General features: G+C 52.1%; 2 protein-coding genes across 3 annotated transcripts in view; one reads left to right on the forward strand and one right to left on the reverse strand.

The window, feature by feature from the left end:
• Positions 1 to 6391, forward strand: part of EPG5 (ectopic P-granules 5 autophagy tethering factor) — a 111266-nt gene extending 104875 nt beyond the window's left edge. For both annotated transcript variants that reach the window (XM_066247450.1, XM_066247451.1), the window contains exons 42-44: positions 194 to 409; positions 2336 to 2450; positions 4966 to 6391. In XM_066247450.1, the coding sequence (XP_066103547.1) occupies positions 194 to 409; positions 2336 to 2450; positions 4966 to 5148 (514 nt within the window). In that variant the 3' untranslated portion in view covers positions 5149 to 6391. The remainder of the gene's footprint in view (positions 1 to 193; positions 410 to 2335; positions 2451 to 4965) is intronic.
• SIGLEC15 (sialic acid binding Ig like lectin 15) lies at positions 5585 to 26106 on the reverse strand. Its single transcript, XM_066247452.1, has 6 exons — positions 26001 to 26106; positions 18657 to 18716; positions 17845 to 18228; positions 16140 to 16514; positions 15008 to 15038; positions 5585 to 10858 (listed from the first exon to the last, which is right to left on the reverse strand). Exons 1-6 carry the CDS (start codon positions 26050 to 26052, stop codon positions 10777 to 10779), a joined length of 984 nt encoding a protein of 327 aa, XP_066103549.1. The 5' UTR covers positions 26053 to 26106; the 3' UTR covers positions 5585 to 10776.

Genomic DNA, 26106 nt, shown 5'->3' on the forward strand with positions numbered 1-26106 from the left:
CCTGACATGTCCCGAGTGCTCAATAAATGATGCCTGTTGCAGTCTCCTTACTTTATTAACATTGTTACCCATTAGCCAAGCTTTGAAAGTGCTAAATGCCCCTTGCACATAACACTCAGGTGTGGACTTGCAGTTAAATGGGAGTAGAAAAAAACCACTTCTAATTTTATTTTCTTCCTGGGCCTTCTTCCAGGTCTGTGCAGGAAGAGGCAAAGCTGTTTCTGTGGTGGCACCAAGTGCTACAGCTGTCCCTGATTCAGACAGAGCAGAAGGACTCAGTCTTGACAGAGTCGGTCATTCGGATCCTGCTCATGCTGCAGAGCAGGCAGAGCCTGCTGGCCGAGGAGAGGCTCAGCTCTGGGATCCTGGGGGCCATTGGTTTGGGCCGGAAGTCACCCCTGTCCAACAGGTAGGGAAACACCTGCTGCTGCTCTCAGTGGGCCTCACGTCTGCACCTCCCTAGGGGTTGTGACACTTGAGTAGGTTTTTGACTTAGGGGCTGGGTTTCCCTCAAACGCTAAGGGGAAAAATAACCAAAGCCTGATTTCTTCCTATTTTAAAAATTGTGTTTATATTTTTCTAATTTTAAAACAACTTCGTTTTTGTGTTCAAAGAATGTTTTTTTAGTGGTATTTCTTGCTGTATTTTGACTTTGTAACCTTACCACACTACTGATTTGATTTTGCCTTGGAGCTAGGGACAGTGTGAGGGATTAGGTTAAAACACCCAGTCACATGCATTTTATCAGGGTAATCCAGGGCCTGGAGGGACTCAGTCTACAAGAACTGGTAACATTAAGATGAGTTAAAAGATAAGAAGTTCTCATCCAGATTTTTGTTGCTAAAAATTCCAAGGTTTGATAGAATTTGTCCTTAGTCTCCCGTTTTATGTCCTAATACTTTTATAATTAAGTGAGAGGTAGGGAGGCAGAGTGACAGACTGTTGCATGCACCCCGACCAGGATTCACCTGGCAAGCCCCCTATTGGGCGATGCTCTGCCCATTTGGGGCAGTTGTTTCATTGCTCAGCAACCGACCTATTTTCGTGCCTGAGGCAGAGGCCACAGAGCCATCCTCACTCAGCACCTGGGGCCAACTCACTTGAACCAATCAAACCATGGTTGTGGGAGGAGAAGAGAGAGAGAGAGAAGAGAGAGGAGGGGTGGAGAAGCAGATGGTCATTTCATTGTGCCCTGGCAGGGAATCAAACCTGGGACATCCGCATGCCAGCTGATGCTTTACCTCTGAACTAGCTGGCCAGGGCCCCAGTTTTTCTTTTAAGTCCTTATAAGGGTTGGAAAGAATTCTCATACCAGTCTGATATCAGCATTCCTGTGGATGGAGCCCATCCTGTTGTTGCAACTTTGAGGTCCACTCAGTTTAACCAGTTAACATGTTTCTTTGTGTATGGTAGAATTGATCAGGACTGTGTGATTCTGATTCATTTAAGTTCTGATAAAATACACATAAAAAATTTATCATGGTAACCATTTTAAAAGGTATGATTCAGTTTTGAGTATATTCACAGTGTTGTTGCAACCATCATCACTAATCTAGTTCCAGAATATTTTCATCACCCTAAATGGAAATCTTATACCCATTAAGCAATCACCCCCTATTCTCGTCTTCCCCAAGTCTCTGGCAACCACTAATTGACTTTCTGAATATGTATATCCTATTCTGGACATCTCATACACATGGAATCGTATAATATGTGGCCTCTTGCATCTGGCTTCTCTCACTTAGCATAAATTTCAAGGCTCCTCCATACTGTCGCATGTATCAGGGCTTCATTTCTTTCTATGACTGACTATTCCACTGTATGGATAGACCACATTTTGTTTATCCATTCACCAGTTAACAGGCATTAATAGTTTTTTTCTATCTTTTGGTATCGTGACTAGTGCTGCTATGAAATTTGGTTACAAGTTTTTGTTAGAATGCTTTAGTTCTCTTAGGTGTACATACCCAGGAGTAGACTTGCTGGGTTGTACTCTGTGCTTAACTTTTTGAGGAACTGCCTGACTTTTCCACAGCACCTGCACCACTTTTTACATTCCCACCAGCAGTGTCAAAGAGTTAGTTCCAGTTATTCTACGTCTTTGCCAGCACTTTCTTTCATGGGTCTTAATTATAATTACATTGTTTGGGCGGTGGTAATGGAAGGGAAGATTAAGGCTCCTTCCTGATCATATTTAAGAATTTCCTGAAGAGGTTTAAAATAGCAGTAGGTCTGGAAATGTATTAGTCTTGTATTTTAATAGAAAACGGTATTTATTTTAAAATGCTTACTGTAATAGTCACTGACGTCTTTTGACCTCTCCCTAACACCCAAGGTTCCGAGTGGCTGCCCGAAGCATGGCCGCCTTCCTCTCTGTTCAGGTTCCCGCCGAGGATCAGATCCGTCTGAAGCCTGGCTCTGAACTGCATCTCACCCCAAAAGCTCAGCAGGTCAGTAGAAACAGTGAAGGGGTAGATGTCTCCACCAGGCGGGGGGGGGGGGGGGGGGGCAGCTGACGGTGTGCGGGAGCCCAGCATGCCCCGATGTGCTCTGCTCACTGGCGAATGGGTACCACGTGTGCTGGCCTCAGATTCTACGCCTTGTCTGTAAAGGTTCTTGCGTGGAGCACGGTTACCGCCACTGTGGAAGAAGCAAGGCCATAGGCTAGCCCATCTGGGATAGAATTTGGTTATGAATGTGACTATGTGCCGACCTCCCACATGCGGGGGGGCTGGGGCCTGGCACAGAGCAGGTGGCCACAGTGGAGTGTGATGGAGGTTAGCAGAACTGTTACTTGGAACCAAGGACATGGTTACTGTGTGGTGAGTCTGGAGGTGACCATTGTTGTCTGATGCTGGAGTAACCTAACACGGACAGAATGGTACCTTTGAGAAATTATAGTTTCTTCTAAAAATGTGGAAGGCTACATGGGAGTGGTCCCATTTCTGTAACTGTTGTCACCCACATGAGGCTGGCCAGGTACAAAGGTGTGCAGTAAGCAGTGGTGGCCGCCTTCTTGAGTACTTCCCACATGCCTGACACTGTTCTGAGTTTTAACTCACTTGAAGCTGATTTAGTTTTAATTCATTTAATCCTCATAATAACCTTATAGCAGAGGAACTTTTATTATCCTGGTTCCTGTGGATGCGGAGATGGGGGCAGAAAGAGGCTAAGTAACGTGTCCCAGCTCTCGCAGGTCGTGAGAGTGGGGCCGGGAGTCGGGTGCACCCAGCCGGCCAGCCTGCTTGCACTCGGAACTCTGCATGTGGTCTCTGTCACGCCACCGCCCAGACCCGGGCTCTCCTGCAGCTCCGTGCTGTCTCAGGCAGCCACGTTCCGGGCGGCATCTTGGTTACTAAGAGCCAGGATCAAGTGGTACAACCAGCAGATTCTTCACAGGCGTCTCGGTTTACACAATCCCTGAGACCTGTCACGAGCTAACTAGACAGCTGCTGTTCGAACCGTGTCATGTATGAACCCTCACGATTCAGGAAATGCATGTCCCGAGGGCCAGTTGTGAAGCCAGCGCGGTACATTTCAGGGTGTATTGAGGAGTCTCCTGCTCTCATGGGGGCCACCAGGTGTCCCAGGTCTTGCCTCTCTGCCTGCATTCATATACTTCATATACGCTTCACGTTCCCAGACATGTCATCGGGATTGTCAGGCTTGAAAAATGTCATCTTTAGGCCCTGGCCGGTTGGCTCAGCGGTAGAGCGTCGGCCTAGCGTGCGGAAGACCCGGGTTCGATTCCTGGCCAGGGCACACAGGAGAAGCGCCCATTTGCTTCTCCGCCCCTCCGCCGCGCTTTCCTCCCTGTCTCTTCCCCTCCCGCAGCCAAGGCTCCATTGGAGCAAAGATGGCCCGGGCGCTGGGGATGGCTCTGTGGCCTCTGCCTCAGGCGCTAGAGTGGCTCTGGTCGCAACATGGCTTCAGAAAAATGAAAAAAAAAGAAAAATGTCATCTTTTTGTAAAGTGATTACTTGTAGGCAAACTGTCATAGTAGACCACTCTGGGGGCAAAATTTTTTAAAGAAATGGCAGAGAGGGATGTATGGACACTGGTTGGTGGGAGTGCTAACCCCTCGGTTCCTGTTCAGAGGTTGATGTGGTTCACCCGGCAGTTGGCCTGCTGTCAGATTCCTTCGGTTGTTTATTTTCAGCCCTAAGAGTTTTGTTCTCAACCCCCTTGTATTTATTTCGAAGCTACCAGTTCATTAACTACCCTCAACAATATCTCCCCCCTTGTTTACTGAGCCAAGCAAATGTCATCTAATCAAAATTCTCTCGTGCAGTGTTCTCCATAGGAGCAGCAGTGTTTTTTCTCATCTTCTCCTCTATGAAGGAAGGAAAAATTTATTAATTATAGAATTAAAATGTTTTCTCTATTTATTCCTGAGGCGAGGCATGGGAACATTCTTGTGGTTTCTGTGGGCAGGCGCTGGAGGAACTGATCTCTGCTCTGTGCTTGTTGACCAATAGCCTGACCTCTTTGCTCCCCGTCAGCAGCACTTAGCCACTGGTTTCTTCTGAATTTCATTCAGTTAGACACTTTAATGTGACATTATTATGTGACCTCAGAACAAACCCAACAGCAATTTAAATAGGCCTCCCAGGCAGCCAGTGCCTGTGGTTCCAGGTGGGGACCCAGGAAGAGAGGCAGTGAGGCTTGGTCGGCGGCTCAGCTGCTGGCACTGGGGGATGGGGCGGTCAGGCCGTGTGGCTGCAGCCACGGCCCTGTGGGAAGGGCTGGGGAGTAGCACCGGCCAGGACGAAGGGAGGCCATACGGAGAATGTGGCAGAGGCCCCAGGAGCTTGGGTTGCTGGCCTCCTTTTGCATGTGGTTAATTCCAGGTCCCTAGCTTCCCCAGAGGCTCACAGTTGTACCAGATGATAACAGGTGTGCCACACCTGCTGGCTTCACGGTACCTGCACCCAGGTGCTTAACTCGGTCTTCTTTGTCTTTTAGGCTCTGAGTGCCCTCGAATCCTTGACATCAAGCAAGCAGTACGTGGAATACCAGGATCAGGTATCGCAAGCTGCACAGTTTATAAAGCAGCCTACTCATTGCCTCCAGGACGGGAAAAGCTTCCTGGCTCTTCTTGTGAACCATCTCTACCCAGAAGTGCATTATTTGGACATCATTCGATAGTAACACCGAGGCTCCTGCGAAACCCGTTGCTGTTTCTGTTTACATTCAACTTTGTTGTTGCACAAGTAGCTTTGCTCAGTTTCACTGTGGAGCTCAGTTTGGCCAATGAGGTAGTTGAATGAGATGCAAGTCAGAGGCACTAGGTGTGTGTGTGTGTGTGTGTGTATGTTCTTAGCTCTTAAAACTTTACATGGACTATTCAGTTATGTTCATCCATCAAGAGAACTTTACTAAGTTCCACTTAGGGACAGAGCCACTCACCGTTGCCGAGTATCCCAGGCTCCTCACAAGGCCCCGGGCAGGGCTTGTTGTACGGCTCCACTTCTGTCCTCTCCTGTTTTCTTTAAATGTCAAAGCTTCTGTGCCAGATCCAACTACTTTGGGAATCATGTAGAATCCTCACTTTTGAACCCTATTCCTGTTTTTTCAAAGTAAAACAAGCTTTGAAAATGTCTGCATTTCTCAAATGTGGGGAAACACGTCAGCTTGAAAGTACGTGTTCTTTTTCTCAGAAGGGAGGTAAGAATGTGGAATGAAAGTAAGTCATTGTCTAAAATGTGACCACTTGGTCCTGATTAGAGTGGACAGCAGAGCTGGTGTCTGGTACATTTCCACCCAGCCGTGTGTCCTCACAGAGAGGGAGCCATCCATCCGAGTCGGAGGTGGCACGCTGGCAGTCTGTGATGAGCCTACTGGCATAGATATGTTTTGTTTGGTCCACATGGCGGAGAGTATAAATGGGGATTACTCTCCAGTTCCGTGTAGACACACGGAACATCCCCTTCCCTCCTACCCCAGCCCATTCCCTCGTCCATATCCATTACTTAGCCCCTGCAGACGAACTCCATAGACACCAAGTTAGAAATCTGAAGTCCCCTTTGGGAGAGAGAGAATTTGGTTCTCTGTTCTCTGCTTGTTTCTTCACTCCGTTTTGAAACTGAAATGAAGCTGGCAGATCTGTTGAGATTGGTGCATGGAAACTAGATCAAGTCAAGAGACTTAACTGAAAATCAGCTTTTTCCCATTAGCCATGTGCCTTCCGTTGTTAACAGTTCATTCATTACCGAAGCCTGTCTGTGACATTGCCTTATTCTTATTCTGTTGTCATCATCTTGCTCATTTCCCCCAGGAATTGGCAATCTGACTTCTGTCACCACAGTCATAATTCTGTTGGCTCAGATTGATTTTGTTTGTCCACTTGCATAATGTGTCTTTTTTTTTAATGGGTTTTCTATAACCCAAGGATATTTCCCTAAAAATGTCTCAGCAGTCACGGAGAGCTTAAATGGGATGTCAATATGTGTTAACAGAGATCGTTTCTTTTCAGACTTCCTCTTGGAATGCTTCCCCAGTTTTGGAAGTCTGTGGCTGCTCATTCGGGATGTCTTTAGGTGGACAGGGCAGGTCTGCCTCAGCCACGTGGCCCAAGAAAGATCATCTCTGTTCAGCCTGCACGTTTTGTAGCCCCCCAGTGTCCATCTCAGGCGCATTGCAGAGCTGGCCCGTTTCTGCTTCTCTCCAGGTTCAAACTCAGTCATCTTCCCTGTGCTGCGTTCAGGGAAGGTTTAGAAGCTGTGGGCAGTGTAGAGGCTGGCTTTATGACAGGAAATGTTTCGTGTGCTGTTTTCTTTGAGGATGTGATTATTAATATCCTAGACTGTGAAAGTTTTGTGTGATAGTATGTGCATTTTAAAGAAAATTGTGATTAATCCATTAATTTTTGAAGGTTTATAATATTTATAATGTACTTGGTCTCTGCAAATTACATGAAATAAAATCATTCTTTGGTTGTAGCTGGTAAGAATTGATCTTTAGGGCTGTCGCACTCTCTTGTAAAGCTTTTCAGTTGTTAAGGTTGCAGATTTTTATGCCTGATGTCATCTGACTACTTGACAGTGTAACCTGAATATTAGTGGTTGGTCAGTGCTTTCCTCTTTAGCCCTTGTGCATACAGAAGGTCTGCTCAGCGCACAGGGTCTTCTGAGAGGCTCTGGGCATGACAGAGCTGTGAGGACACTGAGGTGGTTCAGGAGGTGGCCGTGCTACCCTAGTCTCCTGGGGATGAACAGACCCAGCGTGACCCCTGGCTTCAGGAATATCGAGCCCCTGCTGGCAACAGTGGTCGGCCCCCCAAGAGCGCAGGGCCATCTCTGAGACAGTCACTGGTGTTGCACGTGGACACCTTGGTCAGGGAAGACCAAGGCCACCTGTGTCTGGCAGTGTTGAGGGTGAACTAGCACACGTGGCCCTCAGTGGTATCGGGCTCAGATGGGGGTGTCTAGCAACTTTCTGGCCCCATGAAAAGCACCTCTCCTGCATCTCCACTCGTCTGTGCCCACTCCGCAGAGCACGAGGACAGTGCTCTGGGAGGCGGCCTGCTCAGCCTGATGGAGGCCAGGACCCGCACCTTCGTGTTCCGGAGCGCCTGGGCACACAGGGAGCCTCAGCCCAGGCACGGCTGTTACCCACCTGCCGGGTCTGCCTGAGGCTTTCCTCTCCCAAGGTGGCAGAGGCCTGCTCTAGAAAACAAACCCAGAGCAGCCTGACCCACTTGAACCAGCCGCCCAGCCCGGTCCTCTTGATCAGCGCCGGAGGCAGTGTGTCCACGCATACAGGGTCGTGCTCACGCCCTTGCTTCCTTTCGAATGAAAGTTATGCACAATTTTCCAATGGACTTTTATTTTTTTTTATTTTTTATTTTTTTCCAATGGACTTTTAATCCTAAAATTCATTATTTTATTCTGGAGCAGGAAACACGTGGGCATTACAGCTCCTCTAGTCCCACCTCTCACTCTGTAAGGACCACCAGCCCTAAGTGTCAGCCTGTCTTTCCCCCCTTCCCATGGCAGGTCGTCCCGCCTCTGGTGGCAGCTGCAGAGGCCATCACTGGCTCCGAAGCGCTGGTTACGGCACTGTGGGAGCAGGCCAGGCTGGGGCTGCTCGCCTCCCCCGCCCAACAGACCGTATCACACGTGCCCCCCGCTTCCCGGTCCTCGTCAGGCTAATGCTCTGTCTTCGATTAGCCTAACAGCTCTGCTCTTGGGAAAGTGCCCAAAGTAGCCCGTGTTATTGTAAAAGGGCTACGCCCAGGGTTAGCAGGGCCAGGACTCCGTGAGACAAACGAGACACCCAAGGCACAAATTTAAGTTGTCACTCTTCTGCAGGTGCCAGGACTGTGCGTCCTCACTTTCTGTACCCTAGCCCAGGCCCTGCCCCGGGGGTGGTCACACGAGTGTGGGCCAGGCAGTGAAGCTCTCTGCATCGGCAAGGGCCCCAGTAGCTGTGTCCTGGGTTGGCACGTTCAGCCAGCGGTGAGTGCAAACTCTCGGCCTCGTTGTGACACCAGCTGTCTGCACGGTGGTCTAACAGTGAGGCGTCTGGGGCTTCTTCAAGGCTGCCTGCCTTCATTTTGGACCAACATTGCAGCTTATTTTGAGGTAGTAGCCGATTTTTCCCCCGACTCAGTTAACTTTGTCTTATCAAGGAAAATGTTGGAAATAAATGTTTTGCTTAAAACAAAAAACAACAAAAAATGCACCCTCTGCTGTGATCTTGCATTTACTGGATGAAGTTCTCGGCTCACACCAGGCCGTGACCCGGTGCTGGTCCGTGATGATCCTCACGCATCACAGAGGCACCATGTGTCCTATGGAAGCTGCAGTTGAAGTTTCCTTCAGGCTGACTAGGTTCCTGATTTCTGATGACAATAACTTGGAAAAAAAAATGAACTACTGACCCTATCTGGGAATAATAAAATCACTAAGGAATGTCATTTCTTATAACTTTTATTTTTTTAATGTACAGATGTAATATCTCTCATTGAGCACTGAGGGTTAGAACTTATTTTTTCTTTTTATGGCTTAAAATTACCTGTGTGGCAACAAATACTTCTTAACTGTGATCAATTCCTCTTCCTTCCCACATGTCTAGTGTGGCCTTTAAAAACCACAACCTATTTTGGTCATTAAATGTGCAATGTTCACTTCTTCACTGTTCAGCATTTAACACACTTGTACAAAGGACAGATTTTTATGAAATGATGAGAACTGGTTAAGTAAACTGCAAATAAAGCTGATTCACATTTAATGCACACGTGGTGGACAGGTCTCATTTCTGGCAAGTTGGTTGGCAGGTCTTTTCACCCAGAAATCACACTAAGAAAAAGTGGAAAATTGGAAAGCTTGTATGGGTAGACTTTATATTCCATAATGGGCGAGGCCTCTAGTTTCAAGGAGAATTTAAACCTTGGGGATTTCAGAACTGGCAAACTCCTCTGACCATGTAACAGCTCAGACAGGCCCCCGGATGGATCCCCAGTTCACATGAGCTGTCATCACCCCAGCGAAGGAAGGCTCTGGTGAGGAGGGGAATCTGTAACCCGCTGCCCTGCTTATGAACTTGTAGAGACCCCTCAACCTTCAGGCCATCTCCCCAGGAAAGCATGAGAGAGGGCCCTGTGCTTACACCAGGTTGCCATTCCAGCTTTTGGGAAAGTTCTGAAGGAAGGAAAGTTTGTTCCCATTGTCTTTTCAGTCCCCATGTGGGGGGAAATCTCTGTGCCCTTCCTCTTGCCTGCTCACCCGGGTCCCAAGCCCACCTCTTCCCTCTCTGACCCCATGGACTGCAGGAGCTAAAGTGATCAACAAGTTCACAGTGAAGTATAACACAGAAGGCAGACCCTGCACCCAGCTGGCAGGACTCGGGCAAATGGGGTGAAAATGCTGGCGCCTTTGGATGTCCTGGGAGGATGCAGGTGGTGGAGAGAGGTCAGAGCTGCAGCTGCTTTCTCTGCAGGGCTCCTGTGGCCCAACTTCCCTGAAGGTTCCCAGCCTGTGGACAGTGTCTTCCCATGATCCCAGCTCAGGGCAGCACAGAGCAGCTGATGGGGTAAGAGGTGGGGCTCTCACAGAGGAGACCCCAGGGGCAGGGGCACCAGGCTCCTCACCGCCGATTTGCTCTTTCGGGACCACAGCTTCTCACAGCCCCTGCCCCGACGCCCCCGCCCCTCAGGCTGGCTCCGGAGCTCTCCTTCTCAGCAAGGCTGCTGTGGGTGCCACACTTGTCCAAGAACTCTGCATGTCCCAAAGCCCCTCTGTAAGGAGAGCCTGTAATGCCCCTCACATCTGTAGACAGCTTTGTACTTCCCAACGTCCCTTCACATCCTCAGATCACAGTCCTGCCAGCCAGGAGGGAAAATATTATTGTCCATGTTCAACAGCACTGAGACCCAGTTCACCTGGCGGAAGAGGTGCCTTGTTCCACACTGCAAGTCGTGACACAGCCAGGGGGGAGTCTGGGCCTCGAGACCCAATGACCAGTGTCCTGCCTGCTTTCCTGTGGTGTTCCAGGTAAGAAAAGGTGAGGGGCTTTTCTGGGAGTTTCTCACTGGAGCTCACACACACACAGACATATACACATTCTTTCAAAATGCTGGCCCATGGACAAAATATTACCGGGATTCTGCGACACATGTCTATGTTGAGCTCCTGGAAGTGGGTCCTTACCTCGGGGGCTTCTCAGCTGGGGGCTGCCATGTGCCTGAGAGCCAGGAAGAGCCACTCCAGCCAGCCTCACGTTGGCCTTTGCAACTCACGGTGCACAAGTGGATACTTGTGGCCGAGGGGCTCCTCATGGTGAACACGTGGCTGCCAGTGGGCTCTGGGGGCTCATGTGGCTCAAGTTCTCATAATTGGACTCCTGGGCCTGAGGCCTGTGGACAAGAGAAAGTTGGCTGATCACCCAGTACAGGAAAGGAGATCCCCGACTTTCCAAACCTCAGCCCAGCAAGGGTCAGGAAGGAGAGATGAGGTGGGGTGGGGCCCTGATCCAACAGGGCCTGGATGCTAACTAGAGGTTCGAAGCAGGGCGGTGCGGAACTTGTGGGATGGGAGGGGACTACTTGGGGTGACGACAGTATCCCAGACCACAGTCTCTCTTCCCGAAGGATCTTCTTTCATCTGTGGCTTCAAAACCCACCTCCTTGTCCTTGACCTCAGGCCTCGCTTCCTGAGCTCCAACTGCTTTCCTGGCTTCTGGAACGTCTGAATGGGCACCTCAGACGTAAATGTCCACAGTGCTCACACGATCCTCGCCACCATCCCTCTCTCCTCCCCTTATCGTTATCTTAGTAAGTGGTACTCAGGGTTCCAGCTCCAAACCTGGGCATCCGGGTTCGCTCCCTCCCTCGTGCTGCCTACCCAGTCCTCTCTGCAGCCCTGCCAGCCTCAGCCTTGGCCAACAGCCTCCTCACGGGTCTCCTGCCCCTTTCCTGATCAGATAGGGACCCGTCTGCTTACAACCATTCAGTGACTTCCATCACAGTCAGAATGAATCCTGCAGCCTGCCAGCCCTCCCACCCTGTTCCTGGGTTGCCCCTGAGCCTTTGACTTGCCTTTTCCCCCTGGATTACCCCCACACCTCCCCTGCCTTCCCCTCTGGGCTTAGGGTTCCTCAATGTTGTGTCCTTAGAGAGGCTGTCCTGATCTAAAGTAGCCGTAGCCCGGTGGCCACCTCCCGATCCTGTGGCTCTCTTCATTGCCCTGTTTCCTTCACAGCTTTCATGTTAGCATCTAAAATGATCTCGTTTATGTTTTATTAAAACTCTCCACAGTAAAACTTGAGTTTTCCGAGTTCAGGGATTTCTGCTGCAACCTTAGCATCCAAAACATATGTACATACTAGGTGCTCAATAGTTGAACAACTGTCAGCTTTCTGATTTAGGTACCTTGGTGCAGTAGTACATTAGCACAGAAAAGGGACACTGCCCAGGCTTTGAGAATGTGGGGGATAGTTGAACAGGCAGCTGGAGAGAGGCTTGGGCTGGCGATGTGGCCTTACTAGCCCTGGGGGCACAGGTGAAGTGGAGTGTGGGAGCTGAGCCCTGGGGGCACAGGTGAAGTGGAGTGTGGGAGCTGAGCCCTGGGGGCACAGGTGAAGTAGAGTGTGGGAGCTGAGCCCTGGGGGCACAGGTGAAGTGGAGTGTGGGAGCTGAGCCCTGGGGGCACAGGTGAAGCGGAGTGTGGGAGCTGAGCCCTGGGGGCACAGGTGAAGTGGAGAGTGGGAGCTGAGCCCTGGGGGCACAGGTGGGTGAAGCGGAGTGTGGGAGCTGAGCCCTGGGGGCACAGGTGGGTGAAGCGGAGTGTGGGAGCTGAGCCCTGGGGGCACAGGTGAAGCGGAGTGTGGGAGCTGAGCCCTGGGGGCACAGGTGAAGTGGAGTGTGGGAGCTGAGCCCTGGGGGCACAGGTGAAGTGGAGAGTGGGAGCTGAGCCCTGGGGGCACAGGTGGGTGAAGCGGAGTGTGGGAGCTGAGCCCTGGGGGCACAGGTGAAGCGGGGTGTGGGAGCTGAGCCCTGGGGCACAGGTGAAGTGGAGTGTGGGAGCTGAGCCCTGGGGGCACAGGTGGGTGAAGCGGAGTGTGGGAGCTGAGCCCTGGGGGCACAGGTGAAGCGGAGTGTGGGAGCTGAGCCCTGGGGGCACAGGTGAAGTGGAGTGTGGGAGCTGAGCCCTGGGGGCACAGGTGAAGCGGGGTGTGGGAGCTGAGCCCTGGGGGCACAGGTGAAGCGGGGTGTGGGAGCTGAGCCCTGGGGCACAGGTGAAGTGGAGTGTGGGAGCTGAGCCCTGGGGGCACAGGTGGGTGAAGCGGAGTGTGGGAGCTGAGCCCTGGGGGCACAGGTGAAGTAGAGTGTGGGAGCTGAGCCCTGGGGGCACAGGTGAAGTGGAGTGTGGGAGCTGAGCCCTGGGGGCACAGGTGAAGCGGGGTGTGGGAGCTGAGCCCTGGGGGCACAGGTGAAGCGGGGTGTGGGAGCTGAGCCCTGGGGGCACAGGTGAAGTGGAGTGTGGGAGCTGAGCCCTGGGGGCACAGGTGGGTGAAGTGGAGAGTGGGAGCTGAGCCCTGGGGGCACAGGTGGGTGAAGCGGAGTGTGGGAGCTGAGCCCTGGGGGCACAGGTGGGTGAAGCGGAGTGTGGGAGCTGAGCCCTGGGGGCACAGGTGAAGCGGAGTGTGGGAGCTGAGCCTGGGGGCACAGGTGAAGTGGAGTGTGGGAGCTGAGCCCTGGGGGCACAGGTGAAGCGGGGTGTGGGAGCTGAGCCCTGGGGGCACAGGTGAAGCGGGGTGTGGGAGCTGAGCCTGGGTTTGTCCAGTGCGTTCTGGAATACTGAGTTCCTCCACACCCTGACTCTGACCCAGGGTCCCAGATAGACCACCCAAGGAGCCTTTACTTGGACAAACACTGAAAATAGGGACCATGGGTAGAGGGAGGGGTCATTACTTCCCAGCAGGGTCCCTGGGCTCCTCACCTAAGCCCTCAGAACCTCTAGTGATATTAGTTTGCAAAGCGGGGTGTCTGGGAGAACGAGTGTGTGGGGGTGGCTTTTGCACGGGTCTGCCTGATCTAGGAGGCTGGGCATCCAAGAGGAAACAGCCAAGAGGACTCGCGTCTAGGTGCGGAGAGAAGATAGACACACAGGAAAATGATCCCTTAGCACCAGGACACCAGGCAGATAGGGCTGGGAGAGAGGCCAGTATGAGGCCCAGACAGGAAATGCTAGGAGTGGAGTGGGTGGGGAAGGGGAGAGCAGGTTACTGTGGCCTGATCTGGCTTGAGAAGACACGGTAGACTGAAGGAGGGGGGCCTTCGAAGGCCCCAGGGAGGACCTAGACCAGGTGTGGCCAACAGTTTTTGCTCCCGGGCCAGATTAGAAACCTTTTTTTCACGGGCCGGATGAAATATTAAAATTAAAAAATGTTAAATATAAAAATGATTTATTTAAGTAAACAAAATTTTATTATGTAATTTATTTATAAATAAATAAGTAATTTAGTACAATAAATTAACAAAAAACTAATGTGACGTGTTGAGGTGCTTTGCATCGCCTATTATTTTTTTAATAGCTGGCTCTATACTTGTAGTAACTATTCTTTTTTTTTTTTTTTTTTTTTTAAACAGGTGCTCTTTTTTTTTATTTTTTGGGTTTTTTTTTGGTTTTTTTTTTTATTCATTTTAGAGAGGAGAGAGAAAGGGAGAGAGAGAGACAGAGAGAGAAGGTGGGGAGGAGCTGGAAGCATCAACTCCCACATGTGCCTTGACCAGGCAAACCCAGGGTTTCGAACCGGCGACCTCAGCATTTCCAGGTCGACGCTTTATCCACTGTGCCACCACAGGTCAGGCCTGTAGTAACTATTCTTAACATAGACTCCAAATGTAAATCATTCAATCTTGATCTTGTACTTTTATTTAGATTCATTAAAGAAAAAGTTTGTTCACAAATATAAGTTGAGCTGAAAATTTTAAATATTCCTTGGCAAGTTTTTTTAAATTTCCATATTTTCTATTATTCAATTGCTTATAAAAATCGCACAGACGAGTATAAAAGTTGTAAATCTTTATAATGGAATTTTTAAAAAAATAAAGAAGTATCGTGAATCCATTCGACCAATTATTGGAAGTTAACCCTAGATTAGTCACACGCAGAATTCTTTTCCGTGTATCACTATCTTCTTAAATATCTCGATTTCCAATAATCAAAGACGCTTCACTTCTGAGTAGCTGAGATTTTAACTTTCATTGTTGTACAATGGTTAGATATCGTAGTTTCTGTATAACAATTTAAAAGTACCACTTATTTCATTTCCACAGTGCGTTGTGCAGAGAATATTAAAAATTTAATTGCGGGCCACATAAACTCACTACACGGGCCGGATCCAGCCCGTGGGCCGTATGTTGGCCATGCCTGACCTAGACTCTTGTCAAAGCCAGGACCCCAGTCCTGGCCCTTTGCCTATTCTTTCTCCTCATGCCGCCAGCCCTGAGAAGCCTGCACCCCTTGGTCGGCAGGTGGTAGGGGTGGGGTAGCTCACTTACCGTGGTGGACTGTCCTGAGTGACTGGATGCTCTGTGTGAAGGACAGGGAGAAAAAAAAAAAAGAGGTCGTAAATCTACATGGTAGCCTCCAGACTATAGGCCCAGCTGTCCACCCTTCCACACTGTGGACAGTGGTCTGAAGGGAACATACAACAAACCGTAAGCTGAAGGGTGTGAAGGAGTAACAGGAAGATGAGGAATTATAGAGGAGAAGAGTGGAGTGAGGAGCAGTCCAAGCACAGAATGCTTGGTAATTCTGGACAACCAGTGAGAGCCAGCGTAGCCACAGCAAAGATGGCAGCCTTTGTCACAGGGCAACTGTGACAAGTTTTGGATTTCATCCCTCGAGAGTTTGAGGCTGGTCCTATAGACCTGGGTGGTCTGAATGGCTTTGGGAAGTCTCCTCATCTGGAAGGTAGAAACAAAATTCTCCTCCAACCCAGTAAGAGCAATGTGGGGCAAACTGCAGCACTCTGAAGACACTCTGCTAGTCTGCCCTTCCACACTTCTGTACATGCTGTTCCCTCTGCTGGGAATACTACTAGCTCCTTGTTTTCCTAGGTCATACCTTCCTATATAGTTTTTTATTTCACTCTCACCTTACTTGTGTACAGCTTTCCTTCCTGTCCCTGTCCCTGTCCAGATGGCCACCAGAGGGATGTATACACACCCTGGGCTTCTGCAGATTACAATAATCTGCATACTCCTCAGCATCCCACTTAATGGCAGAGAACCACATTTCATTCATCTCTGTGATTCTAGCTCCTACACAGCACTAGTGTGTCCTCAAGTTGTTGTTGTAACTAATGGAATGGAGCTATTTGGCAAAGCCGATATGTGGTCAGACTTTAGGGAGGGGTGGGGGTAAAGGGGCAGGATCCAGAACTATACTGTCCAGGTCTCTATCTCTGTGACTGTAGGGGAGAGGTAAGCTCCTTAACCTCACTGGCCTCGGCTTCCTGATTGTAAAATGGGCTCAGGCTAGGTTTGATGCAGGTAGAGAAAATGGAGATGATGCGTAGGTGTTAAAATGATGTTTTGGTTGCGTCATGCCTGCTGGCCAGCCAGATGGTCTTACCTAAAAGGAGAGCCCCCCCGCCCCGCTGTTCCCCATGCACCCAGGCGCACCCACCTAGGCGGCGGCGGGAGGTGCGGGCAGCCAGCACGCCGAACAGCAGCAGCGCCTTTAGGCCAAGCGCGCCGAGGAGGAGGGTGATCGCCGAGGCCCCGGAGGCGCCGTGGACACGGAACAGGTAGACGCTGGCCTCCGCGCGGCCCAGGCTGTTGGAGGCCGTGCACGTGTAGCGGCCGTCGTGGACCAGCGCAGGCAGCTCCGCGGTCACCTGGTGGCCGGGATCCTCCGGGCCCCGCACGGCGGTTGAGTGGTTGCCCAGGGCCGGCCCGGACCAGGCGAGGGCGGGCGGCGGCTCCCCTTCGGCGGTGCAGAGCGCGCGGAAGGCACGCGCCGGCCCCGGCAGCACCGAGATGTTGACGATCCGCGGGGCGGCTGCGGGCAGTCAAGGGGGCGGGGCGGGGTATGTGGGAGAAAGCGAACCTCAGTCAGAGAGCGCGCGTGCGGCCGGCAAGGAGAAGGGGTGCCCTTCCTGTCCCCTTTAGTCGTTCAGAAAGCTGGAAGAGGGGGGAGGAACGCAAAAAGGAGGGAGTGGGCACTCTGGCACCAGCCCGCCTGGGCCCCAATACAGGTGTGGCCTTGGGCATACTATTATTCCACTGCTCTGTGCTTCAGTTTCTCTGGGTGTAAAATGGGGACCACTTACTTTATGGGCTTGGTGAGATCTGGCACGTTAATACGTGGAGGATGCTTGACTAGGGCCTGACCCATACTAAGTGATCACTAAATGGTCGTTAGGATTGTGGTAGCACAAGGTAGGGGGCAGGCTCCGGGTGTAATTTCAAGGGCACCTTCTACAGCCAGACAACCTCAACCTCAGCTAGAGCTGAGACTGATTCACTGAATCCATGGGCCTGTGTTAGGTAAGTGCCCACTCTGGGAAGAAACTGAAATGCACTCAGAGAGGCGGTCTGGTCAACCCAAGGGCTCATGGGAAGTTCTTGGGAGAGTCACACTTAAACCCAGAACTCGTGGACACCCTTTCTCCCATAGCAGGGGTCCGGGTTTTCTTTTCTTTTCTTTTTTTTTTTAAGATTTTACTTATTCATTTTAGAGGAAAGAGAGAGAGAGAGAGAGAGAGAGAGAGAGGAGGAGAGGAGCAGGAAGCATCAACTTCCATATGTGCCTTGACCCTGCAAGCCCAAGGTTTCGAACCGGCAACCTCAGCATTCCAGGTTGACACTTTATCCGCTGTGCCACCACAGGTCAGGCGGTCTGGGATTTCTTAAAGCTCTGCAGGTAATTCCATGTACTGTCAGGGTTGATAACCTAATCTAGGGATGGGGACCCTGGTTCCTACGTAGTTATATCTCAGGATCTAGCAAAGTGCGTCTCCCTGTGCACCTTGCAGGTGACATTTGCAGCCCTTGCCATATTTAGGGGTATTGTTCATTAATTCTTCTCTCACCTCCATGTCCTTTGAGCTCCTGGGGACCTTTACTCTCCAAGAGCTTCATTACAATACCTATACCCGGGCCTCACCCAGCCCATCCCGGGGCCAGGATTCTACGTTTTCGGCAGTCTTGGTGGCCCGTACCCACCGCCATGTGTGAGACCCCTGCTGTAGAGAATGGAGTGTGTACTGATCCCCTTCCTATCCCAGCACCTGGCACCTAGAAAGCCCCCCGCCCCGGAGAAGGGCGGGAGGTGGGATGGAGGGAAGAGACCACCTCGCCCCCGCAGCCCCGGGCCCCGCCGCGCTCACCCGTCACGCGAAGCCGGATGCCGTGGCGGCTCTCATAGCGGTCGTGGATGTCGCCGGCGAACTCGACGCGGCAGAAGTAGCGGCCCTCGTCGGCCAGGGCGAGGCGCTCCACGCGCAGCGAGAGGTCGTTGTGGCGCGGGTTGCCCAGCAGGCGGAAGCGGCCGTGCAGGCTCAGCGCCGTCTGGCACAGCTCGCTGTCCCGCGCCGCCGCGCAGCGGAACACCTGCGGGCCCGCGTACGGCTCGCCCGCGCGCCAGATGGCCGTCAGCGGCCCGTCGTAGTGGCGGTGCGGGTGCGTGAAGGTGCAGGGCAGCACAGCCGCCTCGCCCGCCGCCGCGCTCACCTCTGCCGGCACCTGCATGGACCAGCGCTGCGTCGGGGCACCTGCGGGGGGCGTGCCGGACGCGTCAGCCGCATCCGCTTGGGACCCGGTCCCCCGGACTCCGCAGCGATCCCTTGGAAACCCAGGATTCAGGAAGCATCCCGAGGGCCTGAAAACCCCAGGACTCTAGAAGTCCTCCCTCTCTGGAAATCCCATGACTCAGGAAACACCTCTCCCCTGGGAAAGGGGGGAGCGGGGAAACCCACTAGGTGACCTGAGAGACATCTCCTGGGATCTTGACCCCCATGACTGGCAAGGCTCCTGGGCCCTCCTCCACTTTCCTGGGTCTGTTTGCTTTTCCTCGGGGGGTCCCATTTCAACTGCGGGCCAGTGATCCATCACCTGCCCTGCTGCAGAGAAGTCCGGGGATTTTGTGCTTACAGTTGAGTCCCAAGACCTCCAAGATGGTGAGAATAATAAAAGCACTTACTGTGCACCTCTGTGTTGAGCAAGTTCCCAGTAGTATTTCTTTTAGATCTCACAAATGATCCTAGAGATAAGCACAGTTATCCCGGGTTACATGTTAAGAAACTGAGGCACAAGGAAGCAGAGTATTTTCCTGAGTTCACACAGCTAGGATGAAGCAAAACCAGCATTCAAACTCAGTACTGCCTGACCCCACAGTGGCACTTCATTACACTAAAGGCATGGGATCATGGGACTCAGACCAGCATTCCCATTCATGGAGGGGAAACCGAGGCATGGGAATGCTGATATGTTTTGAAGCTAATGTATAGTAGTGAAGTTGGTGGGTGAGATTCCTCTAGAATCCAGGTCAACTCAAGTGGGCTTCCTAAGAGGCTGGTGCTCAGACAGGGAGCTGAGAGGCCAAACATGGGCAATCATGCTGCCCCCTTGCTCTATGCAAGCACCCCTGGACTCAGTTTCTTCCCCTCCCGCATTGTGAGGCTCTGAAGTATGGTCAAGTGAAGGGCCAGAATCTCCACTCTGCCTTCAGCTCAGAGGGCTGGTGAGTTGCTGCCTGTGTGATTGAACATGTGCTGCTTTGAGAGAGGAATGAGCTGGGTGGGTGGGTGGCTGTCCGTGCTCATCCTCGGAGTATCAGGCCAGGGGTTGTGCGTCCAAGGAGGGGAGACAGGCTTAGCAGCTAGTGCCCAGGTGCAGTTTATGAAAAGAATATTTAAAGGGAATAATATAGCAGCCCTTGTATTTCCAAAGGGCTTTGCAGTTTATGTGTAAGTCATGTATGGCATATCACATGACCCTCAAACACCTAAGAAAGTAAAGTAGAGCAGATATTGTTATAGAGGAGAAAAAGAAGGCCCAGAGTCACACAGGCGGAAGGTGGGAGAAACCCAGCTTTTCTGACTCCAAGTCCAGTGTTCTTTGCTCCTCAGGGTAGCTTGATGCATGCCCTGGCAGGAGTCCTCTCGGCCCACAGCAGCAGACTATCCTCCAGGGAGCCCAGGCCATCTATGAATAATCCACAGGTCAGAGCCTCCTCCTGCACAGAACTGTTGTCCACACCACCCACGTGACTCCCACTGCTGTGGAGTACTGCACATCCTCTCCTGGTGACAGTCCTCCCGGGATCCCATCATCACTAACTGGGACTCATTAAGTCTTCTCTTCTCTGATGGAAGTCCCAGTCACCCAGCTGCCCCTCCCCATTCATCCTGCCTGCTCAGTACTCTCCAGCAGTGTCGTGTCCTGACCCGGGGCTCCAGGTGTGTGCTCCAGGTGTGCTGTACTAGCAGACTGAGGTCTGAATCAGGTTGTGTGAGTTGTGCCTCATCTACAACCTCGCTTTGCCCTTGTACTGAGCTTGAAGTCAAATAAAACCACAAGTTATTTTTTCACACAGTCTGCTTCTAAGCCAAATCTCTTTTCTTCCGGTCAAGTGGAATTACACTTTTGAACTCAGATGGAGGACTTGACAATTATCCCGAGTAAGAGCTTGTTTGCTCAGTCATTAATAATCAAAGGGCCTAGGTCCAAATTTGAGAAACCGTTTCGGAAGGTTTTGCTGGTTCAATTGGTCCTCCCAGCTGTAGAAAGCAGCTCCCTGCTCTTGAGAGTCAGCTCCTGCCTCAGTTTCCCTGCATTTCCCACTCTCTGACACACTGCATCTCATAGGTATCCCAAAGTCCCCAGGTAGTGTTTGCTATTGTGTATTTATCACTTAGCGAACACTTATCTGACAGGTCCCCACTCTAAGCCAGGAGAATTGACAAAGGTCAACAGAATAATTGATGATCCTGCTGGAGCTCACAGCTCAGAAAGGGAGCTGCCGGATCTTGGAACACGTGATTACAGCACTGCCTGCCAGGTGCGCTAGCTAATGAGAGACACATTGTACCCTCTGTCTCAACATGGTTCCAGGCCCATTTCACTCCCCAGCTCCCTCCTCCCCAGCCCCAGGTCTCCTCTGAGTCTGCCTAGAGTGGGAGGCCTTCCTTGAGCCCTAAGCCTGGGTGTGGCACCCCTACCCTGTGCAACGCTGGCTGGCAGGGGTATTTCCTCTGCACGGGCAGTGCCTGTTCACGGGGTCTTTCCCAGGATCCCAGAAGCTCAGGAGGGCAGGGGCCACGTGCGCGTGGTCACAGTCCTGTTGTTACTGCCCAGCACGGCACCATGGCACACAGTCAGCAATGAAGTTGTTAAGGCAGAGCCAAAGGGAGAGAGCTGCCGGTGGGAACAGCTGGGCGCGGGGTGGTGGGGAGCGGCCTCACGCACACGTCAGGCAGGCAGGGAGTGCGGGACTCACGGGGAAAGGAGATACCATTTCAGTGGAGCCTTGAGGAAGGAGTGGGGTGTGACTAAGCCTTGGCGTGGACTGAGGCAGTTAGGCAAAGGAGCAGCACAGCCATCAGCAGAGAGGTTGTGGGGCACTTTGGGATAAGGTGGCCAGAGATCACAGTCTTTTGGGGCTCCTTGGGGGACATGAGATGAGGTCATCTCATTTAATATGCACAACCCCCTCCCCCAGGAACTGTCATTAGCCCCTTTTTGGAGAGGGGGCACTGGGGCTCAGGACGCACAGTCCATTTGACGGACCAGCAGCAGAGCCAAGGCTTCTGCTCAGTGTTCACGTTCTCATCCTGTCCCGGGCTCTGAGTGCTGGAGGATGACAGCCTAGACCGGTCGTCCTCAGTGGGCTGCAGCTGGCAGGCCAGGGCCCCTCCCTCCCTGGGGCTTTTGCTGTAGGAGCAGAGAGGACACACAGAGGCCCTTTCACCAGGTGTTACTGTCTTGGCTCCCTGCAGGGTTGGGGGCGGGGTCTGTGTTTCCTGTTTACCTGCTGAAGGGTGAAGGGACTTCTCTGGCTCACACAGAGACCTTTGAGTGAATCCCCCCACCCCCTGCCGGGACTGCACACTGCACAGAGACCTTTGAGTGAATTCTGCCCCCCCCCCTCGGACTGCACAGAGACCTTTGAGTGAATCCCTCCCCCCAGGACTCCAGGTTGGCAGGAATAGCCAAGGGAGCCAAAGCATTTGCTTTGGCACAAATCCAAGCTCCTGGCTTCCTGTGACATTTACCATTCCCCCTGGCAGCTCACCACCTCTCTTGTCTCTTCTGACAGGGGAGGGAAGACTCTTCAACTGGAACCCCCGCCCCTTCCTGTAGGGTTTCTCATCTCCTTATCCAGGGTCTGTCAACCTCTGGGGTCAACAGGAGGCCCACATTCTTCCCATTGTCCAGAATACCCCCCCAGGCATGGGCCACAAGGCATGGTGGAAGGCATGTCAGCTTTGGCACAGCTAGGCCTGGGGGACAATCTTACTTGTGCTCATTCTTTCATCAGACTGGCATCAAGCACCTAGTCTGTGCCTGGCAGTGTTCTAGGTTCATTTACTTTCTAGGTGATGTTTGGACAAATTTCTTAATGTTTCAGGTCTCGGGCTCCTCTGTGGCAGAAGGGGGAACATAATACCTTCCTCATAGGATTGAGGATTGAGTGAAGTCACATATGTAGATCACAGGGCCTGACACTCAGCAAAGGCCCCATGCCTGTTCCTTTTGTTCACTAGCTCTGCAAAGGGAGTGGGGAGTAGGAATAGAGGGGTGGGGTGGAGAGTGCTGACCAGAGGTGGAGAGGTGCTGTGGGCATGTAACCAGGGTGATGCAGGAGGGGTTAAGACATTACACCTGACAAGGTGGTGGCACAGTGGATGGAGTGTCAACTGGGAACACTGAGGACCCAGGTTCAAAACCCTGAGGTTGCCAGCTGGAGCACAGATTCACCAGCTTGAGCACAGGGTCACTGGCTTGAGCATGGGATCATCAATATGACCCCATGGTCACTGGCTTAAGCCCAAAGGTCACTGGCTTGAGCAAGGGGTCACTGGCTCAGCTGGAGCCCTCCCAGTCTAGGCACATATGAGAAAGCAATCAATGAACAATTAAAGTGCTGCAACTATGAGTTGATGCTTCTCATCTCTCTCCTTTCCTGTCTCTCTGTCTTGCTTTCTCTGTCTCTCTCACACAAAAAAAAGAAAAAGAAAAAGAGAGACATTGCTATCCTGACATCGCACCAGTTTGGCATCTTAGACCATGGGAAATACAATAGTCCCTGTCCTTAACTCACCTGCTAGCTAGTCATTTATTTATGTATTTATTCACTCAGTACATACTCACTGAGGGTCTATTGTGTGCTAGACATTTGTGCAGGGCATAGGGGATGTGGTTACAGTAACAATCAGTGGCCCTCCTTGGTATGTTTGTGGTCTGGCCATTGCTCAGCTACTGTTTGTTTTTCATTTACACACAATTCTAACAAGTTTGTTTGATTAGCACCCCAGCGGAGGGAAATACACAGTGAACAGCTGGGAAGTGGGTTCTGTTTGTAGGCCAACTGAAAGCAGCCGGAAAGACAACTGACAGGGAGGAAGGATCCAGGAACGATGAAAAAATGGCTCAGGACAGAAATGCTAAAAGGACAGCATAGAAGGGACCACTTAAAGAAGGAGTAAAGGCAGAGGGTCTTCAGGCTTCATGATCCTGCAGCAGATAGTGAAACAGATGCTCAGAGCTGTGACCCGAGTCACCTTGGGAAGGTTCATTGCCATGAGAGGTGTTTTGGGCAACAGCCCCGGCTAGACTGGCCCCTTTCCTCCTGGACCCACGACTGCAGCCTCTCTCCTCCCCCGTGCCAGCACCCCACCTCCTTGGGTGACGGCTGTGATTGCTCTGGCCTTTTCTGCTCTTTTTCCTGCAGTGGTTCATTTCCAAGCCAGTCAGGTGAATTCCTCTGAGCACCAAGCTTTGCCAGGCTCACCACCACTGCTCGTAGGTGGTGTAAGGTCCCGACCGCGCACAGAAGACTCCAGTTCACATCCAGGCTGTGACTTCCCAGAAAGTCACCTGACCTCTCTAAAACAGGAAAAACCGTCCTTGCATGGCAGGATTGTGATGAAGAGTAAACGAGCTGTTCTTCAAAGGTCTGGCACAGAAGTCCTTGAGCATGACAGCTACTGATTGCTCAACCTGCTTATCAGCGATCTGCGGACGACTGCGGACTTTGACAAGGTCGTCCAAGGGGGTAGAGCTCCCGGACCGCTGTTTTTCCCACCCCCTGCATTCCCATGCTCCAGAAACAGATTTGTGGCGAGAGAGAAGGAAAAGACAAGGAAGAGAGTGTGTGGGGACCCCCGGGAGGTGAGGGGCTGCCCAGAGTACTGTGTGCTCTGGGTTGGTGACAGGAGGAGGAGGAAGAAGGGCACGGATAGTGGAGGGGCGTTTCCTGGGACAACTTCACTCCACTTTGCTTCTGCTGCTAGCTTGCTCTGGGCCCCCATGCAGAGACGTGGACAGGGATGTGTCTGTGACCCTGATCATGCAGCCCCTTGGACTCCCACCTCGCAGTCAAGCTCAGCCAGGGGGCTCCTGCTCAGTTCTGCCGCCACCTGGAGGAGCTCACAGGTGCATGTCACCAGAGGGGTGGACCCCACTCATCCTGGCTATGGACCTCTGGGTTTTATCAATGAGGCAGCTGCCATTTTGAAAAGAAAAGGGTCTCCTCCCCTATGTGGCTCACACGCGTGGCTTAGCTTTCCAGGTAATCTTGACGCACGGCTGGAGCATCTGCAAGCTTTGGGTTTTGTTCTTGAACATGTGACTGTGCATGCTTCCTCTAAATCTTGGGCTTAACTGATTCATAGCAGCTGACCACCAGAGGAGGGCAAACCATAACAAAATGCCCCCATACCTAGCTTCTGAAGCTTTGTGACATCAGCAACATTCCACTGGCACTAATTGCACAACCATGGAGGACTGGGAACCATACTGGGGGCCTTTCATCAGTGATCTGATTATCTGAGGGCTCAGAGAAGTTAGTAAAACTGCCCAGGGCTGCACAGCTGGTAAACAGCAGAGCCAAGATTCAAGGTCATGCCTGACAACAATACGCAGGACATGAACTGCTGCTCTCCTATGTGCCCAAGGTCTGGGCAGGGTCACCTCCTCCAGCCTCTACCCTCTAAGTGGGACCCCGCATTAAAGTACCCCAGAAAGATGGCTGAGTTAAGTCAACTTGGGAGAAAAAAGCCCTTTTCCATGAACTGCCACCACTGTGGCAGGGGACAGGGGCCCGCAGTGGAGCGTCCAGTCTAAGGGCACACACAGCCACGTTCAAATCTCAGCTCCACCCCTAGTCATTCACCAAAACTCTCTGTGCCTCGGTTTCCTCATCTGTGAAAAGTGACTAGAATATTCCTTTTCCATAGGGTTTTCAGGCTCCAGTGAGTTACTAATTAAAGTGCCAGCACTTAGAGCTATGTGGGCACTTCCTGTTTCTATTCAACCCAGACCTCACTGAACTTTGCTGGAGAGGAAGGAGCTGAAGGCGTGGGAGCTTATCATGCAGTCCTGGCGACAGGACCCCACACAAGGAATGTTGTGTAACAGCTCAGAACATCATGAGGTCAGCAGTCACAGCACGTGACAGCAGTGGCCACGCACACGGAGACACGGATGCTGTGTGCAGGAGTCACAGGGGAGACATCTCAGGCGGGGGTCGAGGGAGGAACGGGGGCCTGGATGTAGGGGCTCAGAGGATGGCCTCTGTCAATTATCCCAGCTGCCTTCAATGGCACCGACCAGCAGAATCACTCAAGAGTGGTTGAAAATGCAGATCCCTGGCCCTGCTGCCTGATACTGTGATGCCACAGGGCTGTGGGGGGGCTGATGCGCCTGCATTTTAACAAGTGTCCCCTCCTCTGCGATTGTGATGCACATGGTCAGTGATCAACTTTTAAAACACACTGTTCCCAGGGACACAAACAAGGACCCTGATGCTATTGTTCCTGAGGCCTGCCACAGAGTTGCCACTTACCCTTTGGATCCTGCTGGGCAGTCCGAGTGCCCTCTATCACTATTCTACTCCCATGGGAAATTGTCCCCATCCTTCGCGCAGACCTTCAAGGCTGTCTACACCCTTCAAGACATAAAAACATTTGGGTGACAGCAACACCAAAGTCTGTTCAGAGCCTGGACTGTCTTCCTCATACCTGGCCCATTATCTCCCTGGACCCTCGGAGCAATGTGTAGGCCAGGTGGCCTTTCTACAGGTGGGGACCTTGAGGCCCAGAGAAGTCTGGGGCCTGCTTTAATCACCTGTAACCCAAGGCAAAGCCCAGACTTGACCTTCTGGATTCTGTTGTCCCCGCCTGCCTAAGTGCAGCTCTTCCTCCTCCACAGCCTGGAGGCTCCCGGGACCCCGGCTGCTCCGAGTGCAAGGAGAGAAGACTGTACCAAGGTTGGCGCCTATTCTGGTCCTAGCGTGGGCCAGAGAGAAGAGTGGGAAACTCACCCATCGGGAGGACACACACCAGGCAGGCCAGGAGTCGGACGGACCCTTCCATGTTGTGAGCACCTGCACACCCCAGACCAGCCCCCACCTTCGGCTGGGCCACCAG

The sequence above is a fragment of the Saccopteryx bilineata genome, chromosome 11, assembly GCF_036850765.1.
Source record: "Saccopteryx bilineata isolate mSacBil1 chromosome 11, mSacBil1_pri_phased_curated, whole genome shotgun sequence".
Lineage (NCBI taxonomy): Eukaryota > Metazoa > Chordata > Mammalia > Chiroptera > Emballonuridae > Saccopteryx > Saccopteryx bilineata.

Coding starts and splice junctions, on each gene's coding strand:
- SIGLEC15 (XM_066247452.1), bottom strand. CDS start 26,052: ATGGAAGGGTCCGTCCGACTCCTGGCCTGCCTGGTGTGTGTCCTCCCG. Junction 15,039..16,139: donor CACCTCCCGCCGCCGCCTAG/GTGGGTGCGCCT, acceptor TCCTTCACACAG/AGCATCCAGTCACTCAGGAC. Junction 10,859..15,007: donor ACTCAGGACAGTCCACCACG/GTAAGTGAGCTA, acceptor TCTTGTCCACAG/GCCTCAGGCCCAGGAGTCCA.